The 25,729-nt window shown below is 38.7% G+C and overlaps 2 protein-coding genes across 3 annotated transcripts in view; one reads left to right on the top strand and one right to left on the bottom strand.

Annotated features, from left to right (window-relative positions):
• Positions 1-681: 681 nt before the first annotated feature.
• Positions 682-17,144, bottom strand: LOC109482090. Its single transcript, XM_019784750.1, has 10 exons — positions 16,565-17,144; positions 11,174-11,207; positions 10,355-10,437; positions 9,220-9,269; positions 8,695-8,739; positions 8,443-8,472; positions 8,035-8,206; positions 6,179-6,252; positions 2,695-3,656; positions 682-874 (listed from the first exon to the last, which is right to left on the bottom strand). The coding sequence occupies exons 1-10, from the start codon at positions 16,583-16,585 to the stop codon at positions 831-833; spliced, it is 1,515 nt and encodes a 504-aa protein (XP_019640309.1). The 5' UTR covers positions 16,586-17,144; the 3' UTR covers positions 682-830.
• A 188-nt stretch (positions 17,145-17,332) lies between these two features.
• Positions 17,333-25,729, top strand: part of LOC109482092 (probable tubulin polyglutamylase TTLL9) — an 8,769-nt gene continuing 372 nt past the window's right edge. Inside the window, exons 1-16 of one of the 2 annotated variants that reach the window (XM_019784752.1) lie at positions 17,333-17,521; positions 18,182-18,222; positions 19,431-19,514; positions 19,651-19,762; positions 19,962-20,047; positions 20,190-20,223; positions 20,547-20,612; positions 20,887-20,955; positions 21,200-21,340; positions 21,491-21,578; positions 21,780-21,838; positions 22,050-22,112; positions 22,584-22,717; positions 23,099-23,212; positions 23,425-23,549; positions 23,850-24,613. In XM_019784752.1, coding sequence (XP_019640311.1) covers positions 17,501-17,521; positions 18,182-18,222; positions 19,431-19,514; positions 19,651-19,762; positions 19,962-20,047; positions 20,190-20,223; positions 20,547-20,612; positions 20,887-20,955; positions 21,200-21,340; positions 21,491-21,578; positions 21,780-21,838; positions 22,050-22,112; positions 22,584-22,717; positions 23,099-23,212; positions 23,425-23,549; positions 23,850-23,929 — 1,317 coding nt within the window. In that variant the 5' untranslated portion in view covers positions 17,333-17,500 and the 3' untranslated portion in view covers positions 23,930-24,613. Of the gene's footprint in view, positions 17,522-18,181; positions 18,223-19,430; positions 19,515-19,650; positions 19,763-19,961; positions 20,048-20,189; positions 20,224-20,546; positions 20,613-20,886; positions 20,956-21,199; positions 21,341-21,490; positions 21,579-21,779; positions 21,839-22,049; positions 22,113-22,583; positions 22,718-23,098; positions 23,213-23,424; positions 23,550-23,849; positions 24,614-25,729 lie in introns of those variants that run through there. The other variant, XM_019784753.1, reaches the window with a different exon arrangement.

Consider the following 25,729-nt stretch of genomic DNA (forward strand, 5'->3'; position numbering starts at 1 on the left):
TGTAATAAGGTATGTATATTCATAGTCTTCTAGCTTCATAAAGACATTCACCCTGAGACATGTTGTGCGTTGTTTCAAAGATCTCGGCGTCAAGGCTACTGCTCTTGTCCTGCAGTCACAACAATCATCCTATCGACTCAGTGATGACAGTGCACTATAATTGCCATTCCCATATAGTATAGCAGGTTGTACAAAGGATGACGGTGTGAAAACTGTTCATTTCTGTGAATAATGAGGTAGCCTGGGTATTTGAAGACTGAGTGTCTTGGAACAATCTTCATTCAAGACAATTCTGCAATTTTGATTTGATGAATTTAGAAGAAACAACTGTCAACTGCCATTATATGGAAGCTAGGTAGAGTGAAGAAGTTACTAGTAGATCAGGCACATATCAAGTAACTGTCGCCTCCGTTACTTGTCTAAAGACTGGAAGACAAAATCATAATTATATAGAATACATGATTGTACATTTTCATCTTTAACAATGTTTCCAGTACCAAAACCACAGTATATCTTGAAACAGCCTTCAAAAAGTGTTAGACATACAGGTGTAGCTCTGTTTTTGAGACATACATAGATTTCCAGGTTACCCCTTTATTCACAGAAAAGTTGACATTTAACACTCGTAGTTGCTGTTTGGATGTTTTGTCAGGATGGTCCAGGGTCTTCTTGCTCTTTTCTTTTGTCCTCCTCTTTTTCTCGTCTTCAGGTTTGCCTTTAAACTGTAGGCGTTGTGTGGGAAGGGGTAGAGGTCGTCCTCGCAGTACGGGTTCTTCACGTGGGCCTCCACGTAAGTCTGCAGCAACTGTCCGATCGCTGCTGCGTCAGCCTCAAAGGGGGAGTCTGGGTAATTCTGCTTCAGCCACGCCCTCTCCTGCAGAAGGACACAGAGTTAGTCTTCCTCCCTGAATAGTTTCACCAGGTTGGAAAGTCACTGAGAAAAGAAACTCTTTCTACACAACCAAGTCTTTTATTCAGCTGACGTTTCGGTGACCGTCTGTCACCTTCCTCAGGGCAATTCTGACTGGTTGACATTGCATTGCAGCGCAGGTGTTACTGCTATGTAGATGCACTCCCAAATGTACAATATTTACAAATCTACACATATGAGTGTTTACAGGGAAGGAGATGGATGTATACAAAACTGTGGTCAATATTGTACATCTGGGAATGCATCTATAGCAGCGACACCTGTGCTGCAATGCAATGTGAACCAGTCAGAATTGCCCTGAGGAAGATGACAGACGGTCACCGAACATCGGCTGAATAAAACACTTGGTTGTGTAAAAAGAGTCTCTTTACTCAGAGTTAGTCTCCTGTATGCCCTCATCTGGACCACTCTTCTAGTTGGATAAGGCCACACCAATTTAATTTGTTGGTTCTCGTTTCTTTTTAAGAAAAAATACAAACAGAGTGAACAATAAAGCAGGCCTAGGTATCCTGATATGATATCATGATATGACACAAGGGCCAGTGGTAGTCTACCCTGGCTCCCAGGACACCGGGCATCAAACCTGCGGTGAACACAATGCACTAACCACTAGGCCAAAAGGTCCGGACCCACTGAAGTGCACAGGGAAATCAGAAAAAAATGAAGTGGACAAATCTGAGAACCTATTGTTTAAATTGGTGTGGCCTAAAGTGACTTACATGGAGTGCATACAACATGGGCACTTGTCATACAGTGCAATTAGGCAATAGAGAGTCTATTATTTCATTAATCTAGTTTCTTATTAAGTAATTCTACCATGCTCTGTAAGTGTCAATGCATTGTTGTTTGTCATTAGATCAGTGCTGCAACTCATAGGCACTTCACAAGTCAAATCAATTTTATCATGGTCATTCACAGGCAGCGAAACTGCCCAACGTTACATTCTTCAAATGAAACTATCCCCTACTTGTAGTTGCTGGTCTTAGAACAAGATTCCTTCCCTGAAAATGTCAACATGCTTCTCATGTAACAATTTCCAACAGATAAATTTGTTCAGTTTAATTTCATTCGGGGGACAAAACTTTGTGGTTAATTGTAAACATTCATACTGCACAGGGATGCAAATTAAGGTCAAATTGATAAGCTGTTTTTTTTTATAAATACATGTATCAATGTCTTCTCTGCATTGAAATGGCCCATATAGCTAGAGGCTGCACACATGAAAGGCACATTTTGGCTGCAAGAAATAACTTTCATCCAACCAATGCATGCTTTTACATTGCAATCATTCCACAACTTGTGTCACTGCTCAAGCTGGCAACATTTCCTAAATCAGGGACAGATCTGGCAAATACTGTACCACTAGACATGTAAAACTTTGTACATCATATCAAGAGGGTATTACTAAATGTATGATTGTGAAGACCATGGCACACTGTACAGTTGAACAGTCCATACAGAATTGACTACTTTTAACCATCCAAGTGTCAAGGCTCAATTATGAAACCTACTTTGAAATGGACTTCACATTTGGATGGTTAAACTCTACGGTGTCGGTCCGTCTTTATTTGTGTAGAAGCAGGCAACGGCATGCCACAACATTCTGTACATTGACCTTGTACAGCACTCAGCATACAAGATTGTACAATGCTTTTGATTCATAGATACTTTGGAGGATGAAGCATTTTATAGTACAAATTCACAGAAATGCCTTTTCAGCATCCATAGACAACTTATGAAACTGGAGTAAAGAAATCAGTCACCCTGAAGCTCATCTGTCCTCCTACGTTCTTCTGTTCTGTTTTCGCTAGTCTGCTCAAAAGGCTTTGCCCCATCTCGCGTGTCTTCTGGTGCCGACGCAGCTGAACATCCCAGGCTGGTCCGAAACCTCTGAAAACACGAGGGGTTGGCCTGTGACGTTAGCGCTTCAACCTCAACCAGTAAGTCTCCCTCCAGGCTGTCGGCACTGTCTTTTCTGGACCCGGTAATCATCCTCATGATAAAGCATTGCCTTTTCTCAGGGCTTTCTGCAGCGGCCTTGTCGTATTTCGGTTTCGGAGAACTTCTCTGTTGTGTACTACAGGCTGCCCCTATGTTATCTGTAGTCCTGGACGTGCCGGGTTTTACGTGCACCCTCTTTGGACTCTCGTTGGATTTTGGTCCAGAACTGCCTTTCGTTTTAGAAGTATGAATATCTCTGCGATTTTGAAGAGTCCGGGTCTCGCCTACTGAACCTGAAAAAGTTGCACTGCGCTTTTTTCTGGGACTGCCAAGGTCTGACGGCACCCTGCTGTGCCCTGTTCCACTACTCGCTGTGCAGACGTCCTTCAACTGTCTGTTTTGTTTTACCCTTTGAGAGTCCCCATGGCCAGTGCGAGTCACTGCCGTATGTAGAGCCCTTGTTTCGTCCTTTCCGCTCAGGAAAGTTGTGGTATCCTTCGCTGGTGTAGCTGCTTTGACAGTGCAGGGTGTAGGACTTTGCTTTCTCGACGGACTTCCTACGCTTGTTCTTTTTGCCAGTGGACTCCTCTGTTCTCCTATGCTGCCTGAAACTGTCGCACTGCGCTTCTGACGAGGACTGTCCACAGCACCTCCCGTGAAGCGCTGCCTCTGACTGGGGCTGTCCTTCGCCTTTGCGTTCTTTGCCAACGTGGGGCTGTGCTTTGGTCTGGGACTGTCTTTTGCGCTTGACGTTTCAGGTGGTTTCACAATCAAGCTCAGGTCTCTTAGGAGAGTGACAAAAGAAAAAAAGTGGTTAAGAGACAAACAAGAACGACATAAACCACACTTTTCTATGAGACACGACACAATACTGAGCCATACAAAATGACACAAAGACGTACTAACCAAAACCATACAGCTTGTTGTAACTTAAACTGCTGTCAGTGTGGTAGGGAGAGTGTACAATGTATCTCTGTCAATAAAACTTTGTACTGTATTTTGAGCAGCAGTGCCTAAGAAGTTCTTTGCCAGATCTGTCTCCTGATGTCTGTTATAAATGATTCTCTGAGTGTACAACAATGTCTTTGAGAAAAAAACGAAAATGAAGTGAAAAAAAGGTTGGCTGCATCAAACACAACAAACCGGTACAGTCACTGAGCCCATGAAACAAGAAAAACTTAATTTTCTCGTCATTACATCCAATTAAAATTCATACAGCACAATCAAATTCGCACTGTAGCATTAAGAATGATCTATATGGTGGGTCACATTATGAGTCGGACACCAATGGGCCACACAGTCCTTAACATGTCATTTTTCACTAGCCTTAAGCTTGATGCCCTCCTCCAATCAAGTTTGCCATGAAAGTGCCTTGACTTTGCTTGTTTGCCATTGCAAAGCCAGGGCTACTGGACCGTCAGGACCTTGAATCATATTGCTCTTAAATTTTATAAGCTTGCATGGTACTAGACTGCACTGCAGAAGTGTTGCAATGTGCCATGCACTGATACAGCTGTCTCAGAGTATGTATTATAAAACCTATAAAAAGAGAATGAAAGCATAACCCATGGACATGTATGGTGGCAGTGCAATATGATCTTGTACATGTATATGTGATGAGCAGCCATATGAAAATGCAGCATCAACCTCAGCCATACGTATGTGCACCGGGCAGTCAGAGTGACTATACTGTAAGACATGCATCCATGTAATCACAAAGTTGTACACATCCCATATACATATACAGTAACTGTGAATATAGGCAAACTATGAATACGCAAAGTAGAAATATGAATAGGCAAGCTAAGGTACACAGCTTCTTGTCACTGATACATGTTAAGTTATTCATCAAACTTCTGCATAAACAGGGCAATCTGATCATATACGTATGTATATGATCAGATGTACAGTACAAATGTGTGCATTGAACATGCTGGTGGTCCAATATGATCATGATACGGCCAGATGCACTAGGTGAAACTTGGCTTGAAATGTAGGCATTGGACAGCCAGGCTATAAGTCATTTCCCACGCATGCAAAAATGTTGCACAAATATACAAGGAGGCATACATAAAAGAGAGGCCGCAGTAAATATTACTAACATAATAGCAATGCAAGAAGGTATGAAGGTTTGCAACCTCTTGCAACTATCCATAAGTGCTTCAAAAAAGAAAATTGGGAAATGGGCCATCTTTTTACTGATTAGTCTCTTTGAACTTCCCACAAGTCAGATGTTGCTATCAGAACGTAATATGTTCTGTTTCCCACACTACGGCAAAGGAAGGGAACAGTGGGGTACAGACTGTTAGGTCACTGGGAATGTCTGGGATCCTTTTAAAAACCAAAACTGGCAGCAAGTTTAGTGCCACAGACAGAGACATACATGTTGTGTATATATATATTACGTGTATTTGGGGCACCAGCTGTTGTCCTAACTGTGATATCTGTGTGAAAATATTCGGGGTCTGACATTGGCTGTGTGACATCCTCTTCTACAGGAACTCAGGCGGTACCAAATTTGACTGGAATTTGGATCATGAAACATATCGTGCAAACACCAGCCTTAGTAACTGTGCTTTCCTACGCTCACTTAGGCCTTTTAAATGCAATATCACAGTGCTGGCTATTTTAGACGAATAAAAAAAAAACACGAAACAGCTATACAAAAAGAAAACATGAATCGTACACAAGATAGAAAACATGAACATATCATAAATGAAATTGTACATGTAAGTTTGCGTCTACATCTATTTTCAAACAGGTCTTGCACACGTTTATGGAAAAAGGTTCTTGACAGACAAAATACAAAAAAAAAATATTTTGGGGCAGCTTTTTTATCTGCGCTAAAACTGAAGAGCTGTCTACCTGAGATTTTGTTAAAACATGGAGGTCTCTTTTTTCTACCTCCATGGTTAAAATTAGAATTAAAGTGTTAGACTGTGTATCTTTCTTCACAAACATTGTCACTCTGTATCTCAGGTGATGTGAAAATTAAGAAAAAAATTACATGCCAAACAATTTTTTTCACTGGCGGTTCCAAACGATAGTGCAAATGATAAGGATGGTTGACAGGTGCACAAATAACAGCTGGTACAGATTCGGCTTTGTACGAGCGAGAGAGAGAGAGAGAGAGAGAGAGAGAGAGAAAGAGAAAGGGGAGAAACAAGCACAGGAGAGTGGTCTAAGACCTAAAAATGGACAATGGCCAAAAAACAGCAATTATCATCAAAAGCAAAATCAGACTCTCTCTCTCCCCAACACACATATAGAACACTCAAAAAAGTTCAATAAAAACTTGCTAATTACAATAGCTCTTTCACTGCTTCTTCATCTTCAGAGAAGGGTGAGTGGGGGTACTTTTGGCGCAGCCATTTTCTAAGCTGTATGTGCAAGATGGGATAGATCGTCAGTGGTTAAAGATTCATCGGATAAGAGGAGTGATCAAATGGGCGAGAGAAATTAACACGGAACAAATCAGGATCCGTTAACAGAATGCGATGGCGTGAACTGGGATGGCCAGAAGGATGTTGACATTGGCACACAGTGATTGTAGCATCAGACAAAATAGTTTGCTGCTGCAAAGGCAAGATCATGGTATATGTATGGAAGTACAGAATACAGCATATCCCAAATATGAAACGCTCAGTATGGTTAGTGGCTGTGCTGAGCATGATGGGCAATTCTGAAGTATATACCATATATCAATTGGTTCGTTAATGGTTATTTCAGGAGAAATTAAAGAAATTTTCGTTGATGAAAAGAAACTTGATGAATTTCAATTATCAATGAATAAAAGTTGTATTTTTAACTGCTTTCTGCACCAGACAGTGGAATTCAATGTCATACATTTTTATGTATGTTGAACATTAATTCTTAAAAAAATCAATTTTGCAGCAATGCAGGCAATTTACATTACAGGCTACTACATATGTACAAGCTGAACTGACCATGTTTCTGGAAAATACGTTTTCCCACAGAAGTAGAACATTTCAAATGTTTTGGATGAATCTAAAGGATAAAATCTGCAGCAATGTGTAATTTGCTGTGGACGCTAATTTTTTTTATAGCTGCTGCACCTCTCAAGTACTCTGCTAGGAGGAGCTAATAAACCATATATATTTTCCCTTCACCTGTTCTATTACCACAGATTATTCCATGACAAACAATCTGGAAAAAATTCTGGAATCTCTCATGAATAGTCTTAATACGTCCAAAACAAGCTTCCTACAGAGGCTTTGCAGCAAAGCAACAAGGTGCTATAATTATCTTTATTTCTATTTCATACAGCCTGACAAATCAAATCAAATCAAATCAAATCAAATCTTTTTACCATTTCTTTGTGACACTTGCACAACTATGCAATGTTTGAGTGTTAGAGATAGCAGTTTTTGCATGGGTTATACATGGCTGTATATTAATATTTACAAAATCCAGAAAAAAGGATTAGAAAAGTTTTGTGTTGTGGATTCAAAATAATTTAAAGTCTTGGATAATTCCACAATGTATGCAATATCCAGGCAATCATAAAGGAAATTGCAGTGAAAAGATAAAAGTTTTCGAGATAAGTTCCAGAACTGAGTGATTTGAGTGTACATTGTACTGTGGGTACTTTACCTGGTGGGTTGGGCATCACATGTTGGGACCCAGGAACAAGCAAACACAAGGGATGGAAAAGAGGAAACATCAGGCAGTAAGGATACACAGTTGAAGAATAAAGAGACTGAGTCTCGTTTTTACATAACCAAGACGTTTGAGTGATTGACTGTCACCTTCATCAGCAAGGGCAAATCTGATGACTGGTTGACATTTCACAGCACAGGTGTCACCGCAATAGACATAGATGCATTCCCGAATGCAAAGTACATTCATTTTGTATAATATACATACATGTATCTACATGCATGGTTACAGGGAACAGTATCTACGAACCATTACGTCCGGTTCTGATTCAACCAAGTGTACTTGTGTACACACCACTATAATGTCAGATCCAAAACTTTATGTCTTTCAAGATCTTGCTGGCAGCCAACTAAAACAACAGCTAGGGTCGGGAGGGTTTTGCTAAGGTCGGACAGGTATCACGAAATTGTAGAGCAATAGTCTGTATATAAATAGTACAGTGTATACATGTATTCTGAATCATTACTGTGAATGTTGCCCACCTCGGATAGCCTCATTGCGTCAAATTCCTGTAGCTGTCGCTGGAAGCCGAAGTTGGGGTTTGCGACGGCGCGGGCCTGCCGTATAGCCTTCAGCGTGTCCCGCCAGCCGAGGTTCGTCACCGTCATCACGTACGCTGCTGCCACGGTTACGCTTCTGGACACGCCCGCCAGACTAACAAGGAGAGACAGACAATTACGCTCAGTTAAATAACAGGGCCTGCATGCCCTTTTTCATAAGGCGTAATCAGGCCCAAAAGCATTGTAATTCGTAATCAGACATTAGCCATAACTTGTAATTGTTCATAATCAGCTCTGAGAATTTAACGTAATTCGTAAACACTACCCCATGTTATCTATTACACACTGTAATGAATTTTAAGTAATGTGACATATTAAGGGCAAACTTACCAGTGTATCAAACAGGCACCACCACCAAGCCTGCAGAGGAAATAAAATACTGTGTAAAAAATTAGGTTCAGACAACATTCTGGGATGATCTAACAAGTGGACACAGTGTCAGTCTCTTACATTTAAGAGGCAACTTAAGCTGTTCTAAATCACCAATCTATGCTAAATGTACTTAATAGACACATGTAAGATAGTCTGATTTGTGACAGTCTCTGTAAAACATAGAGTTTGAAACAAAAATTGCAAACTTACCTTGACTCATGAATGAATTTGATGGATTTTCTGAAGTGCTGAGTTCTGAAATACATGTATTGTAAAATAAAATCAAGGTTTGTCATCAGACTTTGTAACTGTAAAATCAGAGAGCTCAGTTTCCTTTGATATAAATATAATATAAAAATTGTTTAACATATACTTGCTGCCTACACATACATGTAATGCTGAATATTGGAGTGCCTAAAGTGTGATCCCCTAATTGTCACACAACTTTTATTTTATACTTTGCTTTTAAATGTATCATCAGAACAAATCTTCAGATATCTTGATATATTAGTCTGAAAACAACATATACTACATGTAGATGAAAGTTTACAACACAATACAATGCTGTGTTACATTGTATATTTAGCCACTGCATCTAGTGAGTGCTATTGCTGGCAGTAGTTCGATGATGGTGTATATAATCAATACCCAACACAGCCAGGAATATCGACTGCTCTACCTTATGTGACATATGCCCTACTTTCCCACACCAAAACATGTTACAAGACTACTTACAGGTTTTGATGTGGCGAGTCCGAAGCAGGAATACATAAATAATTCATGTCCTGCAAAGAGAAGATGCATGTCGTACGTCGGATCGATACACAACGACCTCTGTGTTGCACCAAGGTCAAACATGTAATTGTAAATAACCTGAAAGAGCTGTTGTTCATTCAGTAACATATGTCTATGATATAAATTACTAGTACAGTGATACTGATTGCAAACACAACTGAACTGATCACATTTCATTCTAAATCTCTATTACAGTAAATATGTTTTATTGCCTTCACTGATAGACTATTAGTAGTGATGAAACTCTGTATCAATTACATTTGACCACAATAATGCAATATGGAAGCTGACTATACAGACTGCAGGGTTAGAAAGTCAGTTTAGTGCAAGTAAAATTGGAGCTATGCAGGTATTTCTGATGTCTACCTGCACCTGAAAAAAAGTAATAATATTTCAAACCCTCTGAGACTTTTTAACAGTAGCAGTTACTAGTAACTGATTCTACATGTACACAATGTGTATTGCTTGTAAACCATTCTGTACATTGTACTTCAGACAGATTTCCTCATCAATCAATTATACAACAATTGCCCAGGACAGGCCAAATGGATGGAAAATTCTTTTCTTTTGGTAAAGACGTATGTACTGTGTTTTGACTACAGTAAGATACATTAAACAGTCATATATTACATGATGTTGACTTGAGACTCAATGACGTCTAGACCACTTCATACAATATTCATACAGACATGATGTTAATGAATGGATGCAAACGTCTGAGTCATGTTCTAACTTTTAAAAGCCCTCAGCCAAGGCAGGGCTCCAAATACTTTTTTCTACATACATGCAGGCAACATTGGAAAGTACCTGCACCACTCATTCAGAAGTACTAGTATGTACCGTACTAAAAACTATTTGGAAATAACTTCCATATTTCCTTTATACTTCATTGATGGCTACAGTCAATGTAGCAAATATAAACCCACATACATGTACACCTATAGCTACATGTATACATAAACCCAGTACATGGACCACTCCAGTGTAGGTTAGGCACAGGTACATTGTAGACATCAGAAATACCTACACAGCTCCAATTTTACCTGCTCAACTTCAAAGTTGGAGCAATATTTACCTCATGTAGTTTCTTGGCATTGTCATGGATGGCCAGAATGTGTGTGATACCGTGTGTGGTCAGTTGTTCACGGTCTTTGGAATCTGCATACAGAGACAGAAGAATGGATTAAATCATAAATAAATTGATTTCAAATGCTTCTCTCATAGTATAAAGGGGCATTATGTGACATTTTCGAACCAAAAATTGATATATTTTGATTGAAAAAAAAATGTGATTGTAATTTCGGAAGGACTTTTCAACATAAATTGTGCAATTATCTAATACTTCTGACATTTATTGTTGGCACTCAATTTGTGGTACCACCCCAAACTACCAGAATGTAACCAGATGTGTTTCCAGCTTTTAAACAATTTTTGTATCATTCTGATGTTCCATAATGCAGCTTTAAAAGTATGTGTGGGGGTTGGGTGTGGGATATGTACTTTCCTCTGTTTTTCCATACATTTACAATGTATTGATATCCATCAATTGTGAAAACTTAATGGAACACATTCAGATGTTCAATGGAGAAAGTCCACTTATACAAAACATTACATTGACCCATGGCTATTTAGAAATGTGCTGAGTTTAGTAAGCAGGACTTCTAGTGTCCTATCTGATTCTGAGGTTGGCAGTTTCCCAAAGCACACATTACCCAGACTAAAAGCATGGACAGACACAGACATGGAGCGTGCAGTTATCTGCTTTTTCCCCAAGCTTACTTGGACTAAGGCGTTCATTAACTGATTAGGGCCACCCCAATGTCATTCATTGTTTTACATAATGATCTTGTCTTAAAATAAGTGGTATTTTAGAATATAAACTGGAGGTACCTACCTCTGAAATTGCCAATGTATAGTCCAGGAAGGACCTATTGAATGAAGAAAAAAACAATTAAAATTCATAAGTAATACATGTATGTCATTGTCAAAGATTTTATGTATTACTAATTAGTGGTACCAGAAAATGAAGGGACATATCTCATTTTTGAGCATTGAGAATATTTTTGTTTTGCCATCCTGAAATTGCACTGGATGCCTTTAATGAATCAGCAGTTATGATTGAAAAGCCCTCCAGTGCATACTACCAAATGGAGCATCCATTTTTCATTCCCCACGTCTGGCTGAAGTTCGCGGAGGCTAGCAGTCTTGATTAGATGATTTTGTATCTTCTGATTGTGTGATGAGAGTGTCTGTAGCAGCACATTCATCACCGGCAGATTACGGCAGTACCTAATGGCATCTTTCCAATAATGTTCTCAGCAGTTTTAATCTTGTTTTGGGAAGAGATTTTTTGGGGTGGGGGCGGGTAGAGTTGGCTTCCTCTGCTATAAATTTGTACAAAGCAAGGCAATTTCATACATATAACATTATTTATCATTGTAGTAATAATACTTCAGCCAACATTTCGAAGACCGTCTGTCATCTTCATAAGGGCTAACATGACTGCTTTACTGTGTACTACAGCTAGGTGTTACATGTATATGTACATGGTTCACTTTGCACTGGAGCTACTAGATGTTACTGACTAACTTGTTTAACAATGCAGTCCCAATCGTAAAACAATTGTGACATACATACTACGTAATGTTACAACATAGTGTTATTCTGTTACATGCAGTTCCAAATGTGAAGTAGAGTTATATATAATACTGTTACAGTTGTTTCTGTATTATTAGCAATTTATCCACAGCATCTGGGCTATTAGCAAGTGATTCCTCTACAGCACAGTAGCTTTTGGCACCAAAGATATGACAAATTATGGTCTTAGATAGTTAAAGAATCTCAATTGAATCCTTTTCAGCACCAAGGACGGGTTAAATACTACTGGTAACTGCTATATATTGTAATTTAGTCAGTGTAAACACTGGATAATTCAGCACAGTGCTTTTAAGAATAAGAAAATTATCATAACAGGTTTTTCCCACAACATTTAACATATTTATTCTCATATATATAGCAATAAATCAAATATGCAGTAGTAATAATAGATAACAACAGATAATTTTTAAATAGCGCTAATTAAAATTGGTGTTGTAACACCTTACACAAGACATAGATAAACATTTAATCAAAGTATGGAACATAAGCAAATGAATAAGAAAGCTGCATTTCAAGAATGAGAATTATACTGCCTTTTATTCTTTTGGTCCATATTTCCACATACAAAGTGGAGACAACACATAAATCAGAATACTGACAGATACATGCAAGAGCACTACTTGAGTAGCAGTGCAGTCTGTCTGGCCTGTCATCTGGGTTGATTTAAGACAGGAAAGCCTGACTGTGTACTGAGGGGATTACATTTCCTTTGTATGTGCTGCAAACATGCTTGTACAAATGTAGAATGTTGGACATTTCCCACATGGACGTAATTTATGTGAGTGCACATATGGGGAGTGGGGGGGGGGGCATTGACCTAACCCATTTGAAACTAGGAGCAAGAATCATGGCCATGTATGGTGGAACTAGAAAAGGAAGGGGTGAAATAAATATTTGGTAAAAGGTCTGATGTGAATGTTTTCACCACAGGAAGTTAAAATGTGTGGGTGTAGAGTCGTGGGAACAGGTTTTCTATACATGAAGGCATTTGCTTCAAGCAAATACCAATGTCTGAATTTTCAAAGTTGTCATACCTTTTTCATAATCTATGGTACTATGATGTCAGGAAATAAAGAACAGTATTTTAACATTTTCTATTATCTTTTATTTCAAAACTTAAATAAATCCTTTATTCAAAAATTTAAATCACTTATAAACTGACTGGCTTGTATGTTTTAGATATTCATGTTGAAATTTTGATAAAAAAAGCTGCAAAGTCCCAAAATGCTATTTATTAGATTGTATATCTTATTATTACCAATGGATGGAGAAATATCTAAAATTCACTGCATGGTATACTAATGTAGCATCACTAATATATGCAATATCTGTATTCATTGTTCGACTATCCATTTCAGACCTAATTTTATTACCAGACTGCTCCAAGTAACCTTGTAAGGATTAGAAATCCACGCCTGAAGAGAAAATTGGATCACGTAAATTTCATTACGAGACGCTGCCCCTGCAAGATTACTTTTCCAAATTAGAACGCAGATAGGAGACAGATACTGATGAAACCAAGGTCTCCTCCAGGTGTTTTATGACAACCTTGCCATCTTAATGAATCCTGAGATATTTGGGGACTGTCTCGTATTTGAAAATGTAATTTGGTTACTGATTCATGGGGAGAATGGAGCTGTCTCGCTTCAAGGGGAACTGATATGCTTGTCTAATGCTAGGGCCCTAATTGAACGAGGGATTTCTAAGTAAACTTTCCTTGCTGATTGAAGCACATTTCTATTGGTCCAATTTCCCGTGTACAATAGCATTCGAAGAGATTGGATTAAGTATAGATAGAATATTTGTTTTGAAATAGTTACCTCATCTGACATGTATGAAGGAAACCTTGTCTTCAAATCATTTGTTTCTTCATAACCCTTTCTTTTTATTGACATTTTCAAAAATATATTCAACAGAGAGCATGGCACGTTGTACGTATAATGAGTGGTTACATTTAAACATTACCCTGCCCTTGAGGTTTATCCTTTAGTAAATAAACCAATAAGGAACTGGTCTACTCTTATAATAGCTGACGTCCATGTACATGTAAACCCTTACTCATACCCTTACCCTTGACATTTAGACCTACCCTGAGGTTATCTAACAGTAGAAGGGATGAAGATGTTATTTTCTACTATCAAGGTCACCTTCACAGAGTGGCACCATCTTCTGACTACCAATGGCGGCCTCCGGCAGTGATGATGTCATCGTGGACGTACATGGGTACATTTCAGGTTCAAACGACCTCAGGGTTAGAACTTCATCCAGCGAACCCGTAACACTACTAACAGATTTGGGCAGTTATGCTAGCTATTGATAGGGAAAGTATGTCAAGCCATTTTCAAGTACCATGTGCGGAAACAAGACTTGTTGTTGTGCTTACAAATATTACAAGGGCAAGAGGGATACAGGCCCTGAATGGAAGCATACAGACTGTTGCTATACAATGTATATCAACTGTGTGCTGCCTACTAATGTTACATACTAGTACATGTACAAGGGTTGTGCAGTTTGATGTCAACCAAATCACTACTGCAGCTTGCAGTCCATACAAGTTGATCTTTTTTTCAACATATGATATGATGATACCTGATGCATTTTTATAATTTTTGTATACCATGGTTCGAACTCCCCAAGTATGAAATAGTGATGAAAATGTACTAAGAAATGGCAGTAAATGTCAGATTTTCTTATCCATAATATTTTTGTTTTATGAAATTAATATGCATTGGATGTCTTTAATGTCCCCTCCCAATGAAAAAGGATTATGAACTAGTTAATGAAAAACTTTTACTACTGCAGCCTTTTTAGCTTACAGCTTCTAAGATTAGTAAGAAGCCATAGTCACCCTAGAAGACAAATGGCTTGTCTAAACCATTTATCTCTGACAGGCACTAGGCAATCCCTATTACTGCTCCATGGGTTTCCTGTCAGGTACTCTGATCAATACAAACATAATATGATGTTGGAAGGAGTTGACTGACCTACATACATGCTGTGGAACTCATTACTAGATGTACAAAAGAAGGCAAATTAATCATCTTCTCCTTATTATAAATACAAAAATGATGTTGTAACAAAGGAAAAATAAAACTTGGCTGCCACCCTGAAATTTCATTGGATGCCTTTTTAAGATTTTATTGGGTTGAAAGCTTAACGTCGTCCCAACCTGTAACTTGAACATGCATAATTGGGCTTGGGCTTGAATGTCCTTTAGCCTAGTAGGACCGTGGCATTTGACCCTAAGTGAAAGGGTTTCAGATCGCTTATACCCCACTGATCCTTGATAAAACAACAAATATTCATCAATATTTACACAATAACTTATCAATACAGTGCTAGTCATGAATGATGGAAGACCTTTATTGTACACATACCCACTGGGTAAGTACACTTACTAGTACATGTGTACGTTGCTTTGTAACTTATTTTTTGTCATATTGCCGGCATTCTGTTATGCATGGACTTTCTCCCATCAGCTCTTCTGCTCTGAAAGTCCATGTCATGCACTTTGCCACATACTTGTATAAATATTTTGAAAGATGATATATGGACAGGTTTCCCCTAGACACTGACTATCTGCATGGGGATTACGCATCAGTGTTCTCACTAGGCTGTTTGAGCATAGGGGACCCCTACACTGTGATTTGGACCTCCTATGCTGTGATTTACCCCTGTATACACTGGTATACCAGTATATACTATACAGCGTAGGGGTGTTTCTTTTGGGGAGAACCTTCTGACCCTTCATAAATCTCAAAAACTAAAATTCAACTTCAGAATGAAGCTATAACAGAGAGAAAACATAATAATATGGTCATGTCTTCAGGACTCAATGCACAGCTTGTACCATAGTAAAAGTTACCCCACTGTACCTGACCCCCTACACTGTGAAGATTCTGCATTATAGATTATCAGTGGCTAAAAATTATCAGTTCTCATTCAAAGCAATTCAAAAATGTCTGTGATAAACTGCAATCACCAACTGATTGCACTTCAGTTAATTAAATTTGTGTCTCTGATTAAGAATTACTGTATGTGACATTAAAACAACTGATCATGCATCACTGAAAATACGTGTGCTTCACAATAGTCAGTATTGACATGAAGAATATAAATCATAAATATCTAAATATAAATACTAAATATATACTGGACGAAGTTTCATATCTATGAATCACATATTGTGGTTCTTAATCATTCTGTGTAGGTATCTTTATAGCCGGTATAACCGCCCTTTGGCGTAACACACCAGCTTTGCAGGCACGTGGCACGGTGGCAGCTGGCTACATTACACCGAACGACTTGTTACACCTAGCCATTGAACATTGACATGTTTGATGCTGATATAATTCTTTTCCTTACTACATGTATTTATTTCTTCATCAATAATTAAGTAATAAGTGTACTACTGCAAGCATGAAATATAGCTACTCAATCAATCTGACATCTACATTAACACTTAATTGTCCATCCTCATTCAACAAGGTAATCAGTGATGGCAGACTTCACCCCTTTAATTACGTACTTCAAAACATAAACACACGAACGTACACTTCACTGCTTTTGGTTGAAGGCATATAGGCACAGACAGATCCTTTAGGAATATCAAAGAAACTTGTCTTACCTTGTTCATACCATTTCCCATGTTCTTCTTTCCTCTTCAGCGCGTTTGTGTGTCACAATGCCGCGGCCACGCCCCCCAAATTACCAAACAATTAACACTTCACGCCCCTGCTAACTCGGTCCTCTTGTCACCCGTCCCCGGACGCCGCGTCTAGCTCGCTTTGAACCGCTGTCTATCGTCCTCACCCGCCGTCCAACAGTCTGATCACCCGCTAATCTGCCCTGGAAGTATCACCGCTGAGAGAGAATCTCGCAAAATTAATTTGATTCCAGCTGATTGATTGACAAGTAAAAAGGGACGATGTTATGAACGTTGTCATGCCTTCGCTCGGCTCAGCAGGCGGGGAAACACTCGATTTTTGCGCGGTTCAACCGAGCTCTGGCCGGAAAACACGCATCCTGGCAGTCACGGGGTGATCACATCGACTTATGAAGGCTTGTTTCTGGCATACGACGTAAGAAATTCTTTGCCCGAATCGGGACTGGGTGGCGCCGAGCTGATTTTCTCAACAAAACTGGCCGGTTCTGCCTCATAAGGGATCACTTCCGGGTCACGACAGGATTTCCGGTCAGAAGGTCTTGAAGCGGATACCAGTACACCGAATAAGTAATTTGTGACAGAATATTTTAGCGAATATAGACCTAATTATTGAACAAAAAACAACTCTGGATAATTATCAACTTACTAGGCTATTCTGAATTCAAGTTTTGAGAATAGAAAGTGAAGTTACGAGGATGATAATTTTTTAGAGTAAATTAGAAAACTCCATACTTAGCCTAATCAAATAGGGTGTTGATATGGACGCCAGTTGTTGGTGACACAAAAAAACGACTGTCAACATTGAATATTTTGTCGTCCGCTGCTCTCTTGTGGGGCTAAATTTAGGACAAGAAGCCTGTTAAATTTGTCTAGGGGTTGAGATCGAAACAACCAACAATGTCAAGGACTCAGAAACAGGTATGAAAAGAGATTTGTGTCTGGTACTAGAGACAAATCCGCCCCCTCCCACCCTTTTCATCAATTTTGCAGATGACTAATGTCTGTTCATGTTATCACGTTCACGTCAACTGCTATTTGAGACACGTTTAAGCTATACGTATGCAGAATTGTTGTAGTCATTGCCAATAGTAAAAAAACAATCCTGTTTTGTCATCGTTTTGTTGCTAAATTATATGCATGTTACTTATAAGTCAAAACATAATCAACTTGCAATTTATATAGAAAAGGAAATACCTAGTGCAAGTATATTCTTGCATCAAGAAAGGCTCCTGTCTGGGGCATATCATGAACATGTGATATATTGAACACTGATGCTTGCGAACGATTGATTGACTTTCAATTCAGTGCAATTCAGTTGATATAACGTTATCTTTCATACAGTTGTTGGGAGGTAAAATTGTCACATTTTCTTACAATGTACTTGGCCATTTATGTTAAATATCAAGTGTGTAGAACAAAAACAGGCAGCTAGAAAAATGTAAATCATAACATTTTGCCTCCAGACATCTGCTTGGAGATGAGCTGATTCGCTGTCTGTCACTTTCACACATGAATGTATTTAAGTTGTGAGTAATCTTAGTGTGACAGCCCTGCTAATTGTGTTATCTATTTCCGTAGCCGAGTTATCTTGGGAGGCCGGTACAGAAGAAGACAATCGGGTGAGTCACTGAGTCACACCTTCTCAGGCCTAGGAAAAAAATGTTGTGTTTCCTGTGTTTCAGTCCTAAAAAATTGGGCTCGGTAGGTAGGGATTTTCTCTTCTCTTTTTTTTTAGACTTTGGTGATCTCTAGTAATCCAACTTAAACGATATAGTTTAACAAAACTTGCATGAGAACACTTTTGTTTTCAATGTCATTGTTGGAAAACTGATTGTACAATGTTTCATCACTCAGATCTGTGTCAGATCGTGAAGCTAGAAAAAATCCATCAGCTCGAAAATTCATGTCCCTTGCAGGGGTCCATCAAAAGAAAGGCTAGGGTTGGTATTTTTTTCTAGGGTTGGTCAGGATACAGGAAACATTTTTTTCCTAGCCCTCACATCATTACATGATTTGTCACCCTGAAATTACATTGGATACCTTTAAAAATATATGTTTAAATGACATATTCAACTTGAGGTCTTAATAGCTTTTTTTTTTGCTCTTAGTCTTACTTTAATTGCATGATGAGGGAATCACTTCCTTCATCGCACTATATCTGCTGGTTAACATCTGACAATGAAGTCATTTCCTGCTGCCATAGTCTGATACTTTATACAATTATAGTACAATATTCATGGGTAACAAATATAGATATGGAGACATATATTCAGATGCAGCATTTTTGCCATTGCTTTAAAGGTAATGACCAAAAGTTGTGAATCAGTGCCTCTTCTGACCGTTACATGCACTCTGTAATGGGACATATAAAGCACATTCCAAACTTGGTTGGAACTTGCTAGAATAGGGGAATAGCAGTGGGTTCAAAATACCCACTTATGCAGTCTCACAACACAAGTCTGTACAAGACTTACTGGAGATGCTAGGTTGCCTGGCGTGCATTAGTTATCATTTTATAATTTTTTTTCATGGATGAAGCAACGATTTCAATTCTTACAGCGGCCCGGCCTACAGCTTCTAAAATAAACTGTGTCCCGCCTCGGCCAGCATGTGAGCAATACCTAAATTACACCTGGGGCCTGGCCTATGACTTGCCTTCTAAAATGAACACTGTCAGTTGGTGTGGATGGCAATCTAAAATATTGATGTGCAACCTAGCTTTTGGCTTAAGTTGCCCAGTGGGCAGCCTGAGAAAAAATGTATTTTGAATCCTGTATTATGTTGACTTGATTTTGTACTGATTGTATGACATGACCATAAATTCCAGAGACCGTGTGGTGAGGTTTAGGACTGCTCTATCCAACACTATCCTGGATGTGCTCAAGGGGAGAGGATGGCAGGAGGTCCAGGGGTAAGCAAAGTTATATAGAGTCCCTATTCATTTGTACCACCCTATTTAGATATTTGTAGCTCAAGATATATTTCTTCTTTTCTTCTACTGTTTCTGTTGTTGAAAAGGTACATGAAGTTGTTTTTCCTCCCTGTAGGGACATGGAGTGGGACTTCTACTGGTGTGATGTGGGCTGGATGCGAGAAGTGTTTGATCACTACTACATGGAGGAACACTGTCGTATTAACCACTTCAGGAACCACTATGAGGTTAACACGAGTCTTTGTTTGTTTGCTCAAATCAAATAAATGGTAAACTGCCTTTAACTGTAACTCACAGTTTTTGTTTCTATTACATGTAAGTACCCAGGACCGTAAATTAATAAAAAAGTATGGTGGGTTCTGTTTTACCAATAGTCCTTGTAAGACAAGAAGAAAACTGTTTTAAAAAGTTCTTTTTCTTCCTCAGCTGACACGAAAGAATCTGATGGTGAAAAATCTGAAGAAGTTCCGGAAGCAGGTGGAGAGGGAGCAGGGCAAACTAGAGGCCTCCAAGTATCCTTTATCAGGAGCTGTACTTGCATTACATTGTGTTGTTGTTCACTCTTTACTAAATGTTTTAATAGCCTGCTTGACTGTTAAGAATGGATTTTAACAAAATATGATAATTGTGTTCTGTTCCTTGACCCCCTCTAAGATGTGATTTCTTCCCTACAACATTTGAACTACCAGTAAGTACATTTTCTAGTAGAATTACCCCTTTTTCTTTGAGTCCATCAATATAATGCATTGTGTAGGTATTTCTCAGTAGCATAATGTATAGCACTTGCTGTCATCGTATACAAGTAGTCATGTTCTTAATTAATGAAGTCCTAAGTCAGATTTATCTGTTTTATGGTCTATTTTTATAATGAAGTTATTACCTTCATTGCTCACCTCAGATTTTCAGTCACACATCCGTTGACCTTCTTCATCATGGAATGTGGCAACACAGCTTTCATGCTAATGGTCCATTTTTAATAAGGTCTGTTTCTTTCCTCCTGATTTTCCCCAGTCGGAGTACCACATGTTTGTTGAAGAGTTCAAAAGAAACCTGGGGAGCCTGTGGATCATGAAACCTGTAAGTCTTTATATTATTATGCTGTATACTTCTGTTTATATGTTTGGGCCTTTGTTTATTCATAAAATACACAAATCGGCCTGCTGGCTGCTTTTCATCGAGATCATGACAGAAGAGGTAAGGTTTAGACAAAATATAACAATTATGATGTAGGTTACATGATTGGAATAAATCCGCAGACACATATCCTTTCACATACATCTAGTACTAGTAGTACATGGTATAACAAATACCAATATCACAAAATGAATGTTGGAATATATCCTTTTTTCAGATTGCTAAGGCTCAAGGCAAAGGCATATTCCTCTTTAGAAAGCTGAAAGACATCACAGACTGGAAAAAGGTAAGACTGACAGTGGCCTTTTCAGATTACTGAGCTGTGATGTACATGTGCACCTGGAAAGAACCTATTATAAACCTTTCTTCTAACAAAAAGTAAAATCCCAAGATCTAATGTCTGCCACACTTTATAAAGACCTGTACGTCCATGTCTGCTTTTAAAATAAAACGTTTAACGTTAGTTATATTACATAGGTCCCTTTTCTACTATATACATGTAAACAAGTGACATTTTGCTGCCTTTCTAGGAAAGCTATAAGTCTCAGGAGGAGAGAAGAAATGATGACAAGGAGCCAGTTGAGACGTACATCGTACAGAAGTACATCGAGAACCCGTATCTCATCGGGGGCAAGAAGTTTGACCTCAGGGTGTATGTCCTCGTCACTTCTGTAAGTCACACTTTTTTCAAACATATTTTACCATACATTTGACTTTCAGTTCTGCAGCAATAGCACATTGTTTTGTGGGCTAAAATTAGTCAGCTTGTAGCCAGCATAAACCTTTTTGTCATCTCAATCAATTAATCTATTTCCTTGCAGTACATCCCCCTGAAGGCTTGGCTGTACAGAGAAGGGTTTGCCCGGTTTTCCAACACCAGATACTCCCTGGACTCCATTGATGACACCTGTATCCTTTAGTTTTTGTCTTACCTAAAAGAGAGCTTATTATACAATGTAGGGAAACAGTGCATAATATAGTCTTTTTGTTGTTTTAGTGTAATAAATGTTGCAATTATATGAACTTTCATGATCACATTTGTAACCTTATTTCATGATGGAAATGTTAAATATTCAAATGCAAACTGTAGTCCTTGACTCATTCTCTCAGACATCCATCTGACCAATGTGGCTGTTCAGAAGACTGCACCTGACTATGATCCAGAGAAGGTGCATAAGTCTTGCCAGCAGTTTCATTTATTTCTTTTTCTTCACTTTGTTCCAACAAAAAGAAATAGTCATTCAACTAGCCTCTACCAGGCTTCAGAAGTGGCTGCATGGGAAGAGTTGGTGGCAGCCGCTTCCGAAGCCTGCTAGAAGCTATATATTTAACAATTAATTCTTTTGTCTGGGGTTAATACACACCTCGTATTTTCTACAGGGCTGTAAGTGGTCACTGAACCAGCTGAGACAGTACCTTATAGCAAGACATGGGATAGAGGCGGTAAGAAAACAGCTCCTTCACATTTCACAATCACATGTCACTTAGTTTTAGGACTCCGTACCCTCTTGGTATAACCATGGCAGTTGTAGTTAAACAAAACATAAATCTTTTGAGAAGAGCGAAAAAATGGTCTTATTAGACTTCAAGGACTCGAAAGACTTTTAGCTAAGAACACAATGTCATCTTTTTGAAAAAAAGAACATTTAGTGACACATTATAACATGTAACTATTGGTTCAGTACCAAGGACAGAGTCTGTATATATTTTACAAAACACAAATCTTCAAGAAGTGGAAAAACAGTCTCATTAGACTTCAAGAACAGGAAAGACTTTTAGCTAAGAACTCGTCTGTTAAAAAAAAGAACTTTTAGTAACATGGTATGGCATGTAACGATTGGTTCAATACCAAGGACAGAGTCTGTATACACAAATTTAAGAAGTGGAAAAACATTGTTTTTTTTTTGTCTTCAGGTGGAAGACATGCTGAAGAAGATGGATGACATCTTTATCTACAGTCTTCTGTGTGTGCAGAAGATCATGATCAACGACAAGCACTGCTTCGAGCTGTACGGCTACGACATCATGCTGGATGACAAGCTGAAACCGTATGTAACATACAAGTTCTTTTTACACATCAACCAGCCTTTTCTCCACTGATGTTTTTGTAGTCTCTTGATTATTTGATTTTGTACTACAATGTGTTCATTCTTGCTGTGTCTACTAGTTTTTCAGTCATATTTCGCCCTAATTTCGTGTTGCAACTTCACCAAAAAATTTGCACCTGATGTTTGGTTTGCAATATTATGCTGTTCAATTCACAATTATGGTGCTATCAGTAAACAGTTTTGGATTTCGAAATTCTTTCCAACTACTGTAACCACTTCGCAATGACATAGAGTGCAATGTACTATTAGTACTAAGTTTCAACATGTAAGGAAAAGTACAATGTTGCTAATGTCTGAAGAAGTTCCTGTGTTTGTTTCCAGGTGGCTGATTGAGACGAACGCCTCTCCCTCGCTCACGGCCAGTAACCAGGAGGATTACGAGCTGAAGTGTCGTCTCCTGGAGGATACGCTAAATGTCGTGGACATGGAGGGACGGTGAGAAACACTACAACCACATTAGGCCTAGGAAAGAAATGTGTTTCCTAGTGAAAACCCGCCGACCCTCGCCTTGTTTTTATTGACGGGTGGCAAGGCTATATAATTTTCAGTCAGGTATTTGAATTTTAACTGCTCTGAATTCTACAGGCATGCTCATCTTGATATTCCTAAAATCGTTTACATGTATTTCTCCTGTATGTTTTCCACAGACTGACAGGGAAGGAGAAGAGGATTGGTGGGTATGACTTGATGTGGAATGACGGCCCAGTGACACTAGAAGAGGGTGGTCTGGACTGCATGTCTGCTCCAACATACACCACTAACACACATCTAGGTAAGTACAGGTCATTGTACATGTGTATTTACTGCAACCTACACCACAAGTACACATCTAGGTAAGCGCAGGTTACTTTAGTATACTGGGGTACTTACTTTACTACACAGATAAAATTCTAAATTAAGAACACAGTTTGAATAGAAAGCAGTAACATTAATCTTAGTCTCTCACACTTATTCAGTGTTCACTTCTATGAAACATAATTTTTGTTAGAAATTTGCATAAGTTTTAAGATACAAAGAATACCAGTATATGTGCATCTGCTCAACGTTTTGCTTCTCTGTCCTTTCCCTGCAGGTTGTTTCAATGACAGAGAGAAGCAGCTGAAGCAACTGTTCCGGTCCTTACAGATGGCGAAGAAGACCACAACTGTATAAACTATAGTTTATAAGACTTAGTCTACTGCAATGTAATAGGGTGTTTGCACTCATGTGAATAACTTACTAGGTAATTTTGATTTGTAATTAGTTCCATGATTATGACACCATGTATAAATTTATAGGCCAGTGTTCTAGCTAGCTAGAAATTTTTTACATCATCTCAACTTTGTTTGACGGAGGTGTGACAATCCAGGAAAATTTAGAAATGCTGTTTCCTGTATTTTGAGGGCCATATTTTTCTGGTAGACTAAGCTTAGTTCAATGCAATCTTTCCAATCCTAAAATGCCATTTTTTTCTCCATATCAGAGATGACCAATCATGACCAGAGAAATTCTGATAAATGAGGGGAAAACAGATGCTGGCTAGAACACTGGGTCTTACTACTAGGTGTAGGTTTAACCATCTCTTTTTGCTACCTCCATGGTTTAACCAACAGGACAGGCCAAGATTAGGAAGCTAGTGTTAGCTAGTATTAGGCATCTTTATTTATAGATGTTGTACATATATGTGATTATGTTTCTGTATATTTGCGCAAATTGCAACTTGTTCTATGTAACACGACTGTCTGTTAATACTTTGATTCCTTCCATTTTCACAATATGTACATTTACTTTACACACTTATTCATTGCTTCAAATATACAGATGATGTGAGTGGAGATTAAAAGAAACTAAACACTGGATCCATCTGTGTGATTTTTATTAGTCCAAAATCTCAGGACTTAGTTGCCAACAAGATAATGGATACTAGGAATGATCACTACACTACCGAGGAAGTAATTGATGGAGTACCCCCAATATCTGCTAGGAGATACCATTAATCCACAGCCATATAAAGTCTAGGTAATACCTAGACTTGTATTTCTCATACAGTTAGCTAAGCAAAGCTGAACCTATAACAAAATGAATGCACCCTGAACTGTTACTCACATGGTTATTATTGAATTTAAAACCAAAAATAACAAAACTAATGAACTTTACACCAAAAACTAGAACAGATGGAATGGCCCGAATGCCAGAGTTATGGTCCCTGCAGTACTGGCATTAGATATATTAAGGTATATTGCAGAACACTTTGTATGCAATACATACATGTACTTCTGAACAGTTGTTTTCCCCATTTACACCTTCCACCAACAAGCAACATGAAAAGTTCAAGTATTACACATCCAAAAGTTACTTGTCCCTAAATGGGGACTATTTGCAAAATCAGACGACATTGTCTCCCTGAGAAAATATGATCAACTTTGTCAACTAGCACAGTAACTTGTAACAACAAACAGGCTCTTGGGACTCTCACTAAAACTTCACATATATACATGAATGTGCATATTGCATTATGATTTAGCAACTTGAACACTGCACCATCTGTTCCTGTTGCTCATAATCAAATAGTTTCTACTTTGCCCTCTGAGACCGAGATTGTCTAGCAGTCTTTTTAGCACGTCCTGGGGCTTTGTCTGCCAAACTATCCTCCTCAATCACTGCTTTCTTCCTTGGTTTCTTCCCAGGTTTTACACCTTTTTTACCGCCAGACCTTTTCTTTTTGCAGTGTTCAGGATGGTGGACTTTCATGTGGGACCTGAGAGAGTTGGACTGCCGTCCGCTGTAGTTGCATAGAGTACAGTTGAACGGTGTGTCTCCCGTGTGAATCCTCATGTGCACCCTAAGATGATCTGTCCTCTGGAACATCTTACCGCAATACGAACACTGGTAGCTGCGTTCATCTGTGTGCACTTTATAGTGTACTAACATCTTTGCCTTCGCACCAAATGTTTTCTTACACCCTTCATACGG

The sequence above is a fragment of the Branchiostoma belcheri genome, unplaced genomic scaffold (assembly GCF_001625305.1).
Source record: "Branchiostoma belcheri isolate BF01 breed outbred unplaced genomic scaffold, Haploidv18h27 scaffold59, whole genome shotgun sequence".
In the NCBI taxonomy this organism is placed as follows: Eukaryota; Metazoa; Chordata; class Leptocardii; order Amphioxiformes; family Branchiostomatidae; genus Branchiostoma; species Branchiostoma belcheri.

What these genes read in the sequence shown, in the direction of transcription:
- LOC109482090 (XM_019784750.1), bottom strand. Translation starts at nt 16,585, where the DNA reads ATGGGAAATGGTATGAACAAG. An exon ending in AAATTCATTCATGAGTCAAG is followed by an intron (nt 8,473 to 8,694) that starts GTAAGTTTGCAA and finishes TTTCCTCTGCAG; the next exon opens with GCTTGGTGGTGGTGCCTGTT. An exon ending in ACGCAATGAGGCTATCCGAG is followed by an intron (nt 6,253 to 8,034) that starts GTGGGCAACATT and finishes TTGCACATACAG; the next exon opens with CTTAGAAAATGGCTGCGCCA.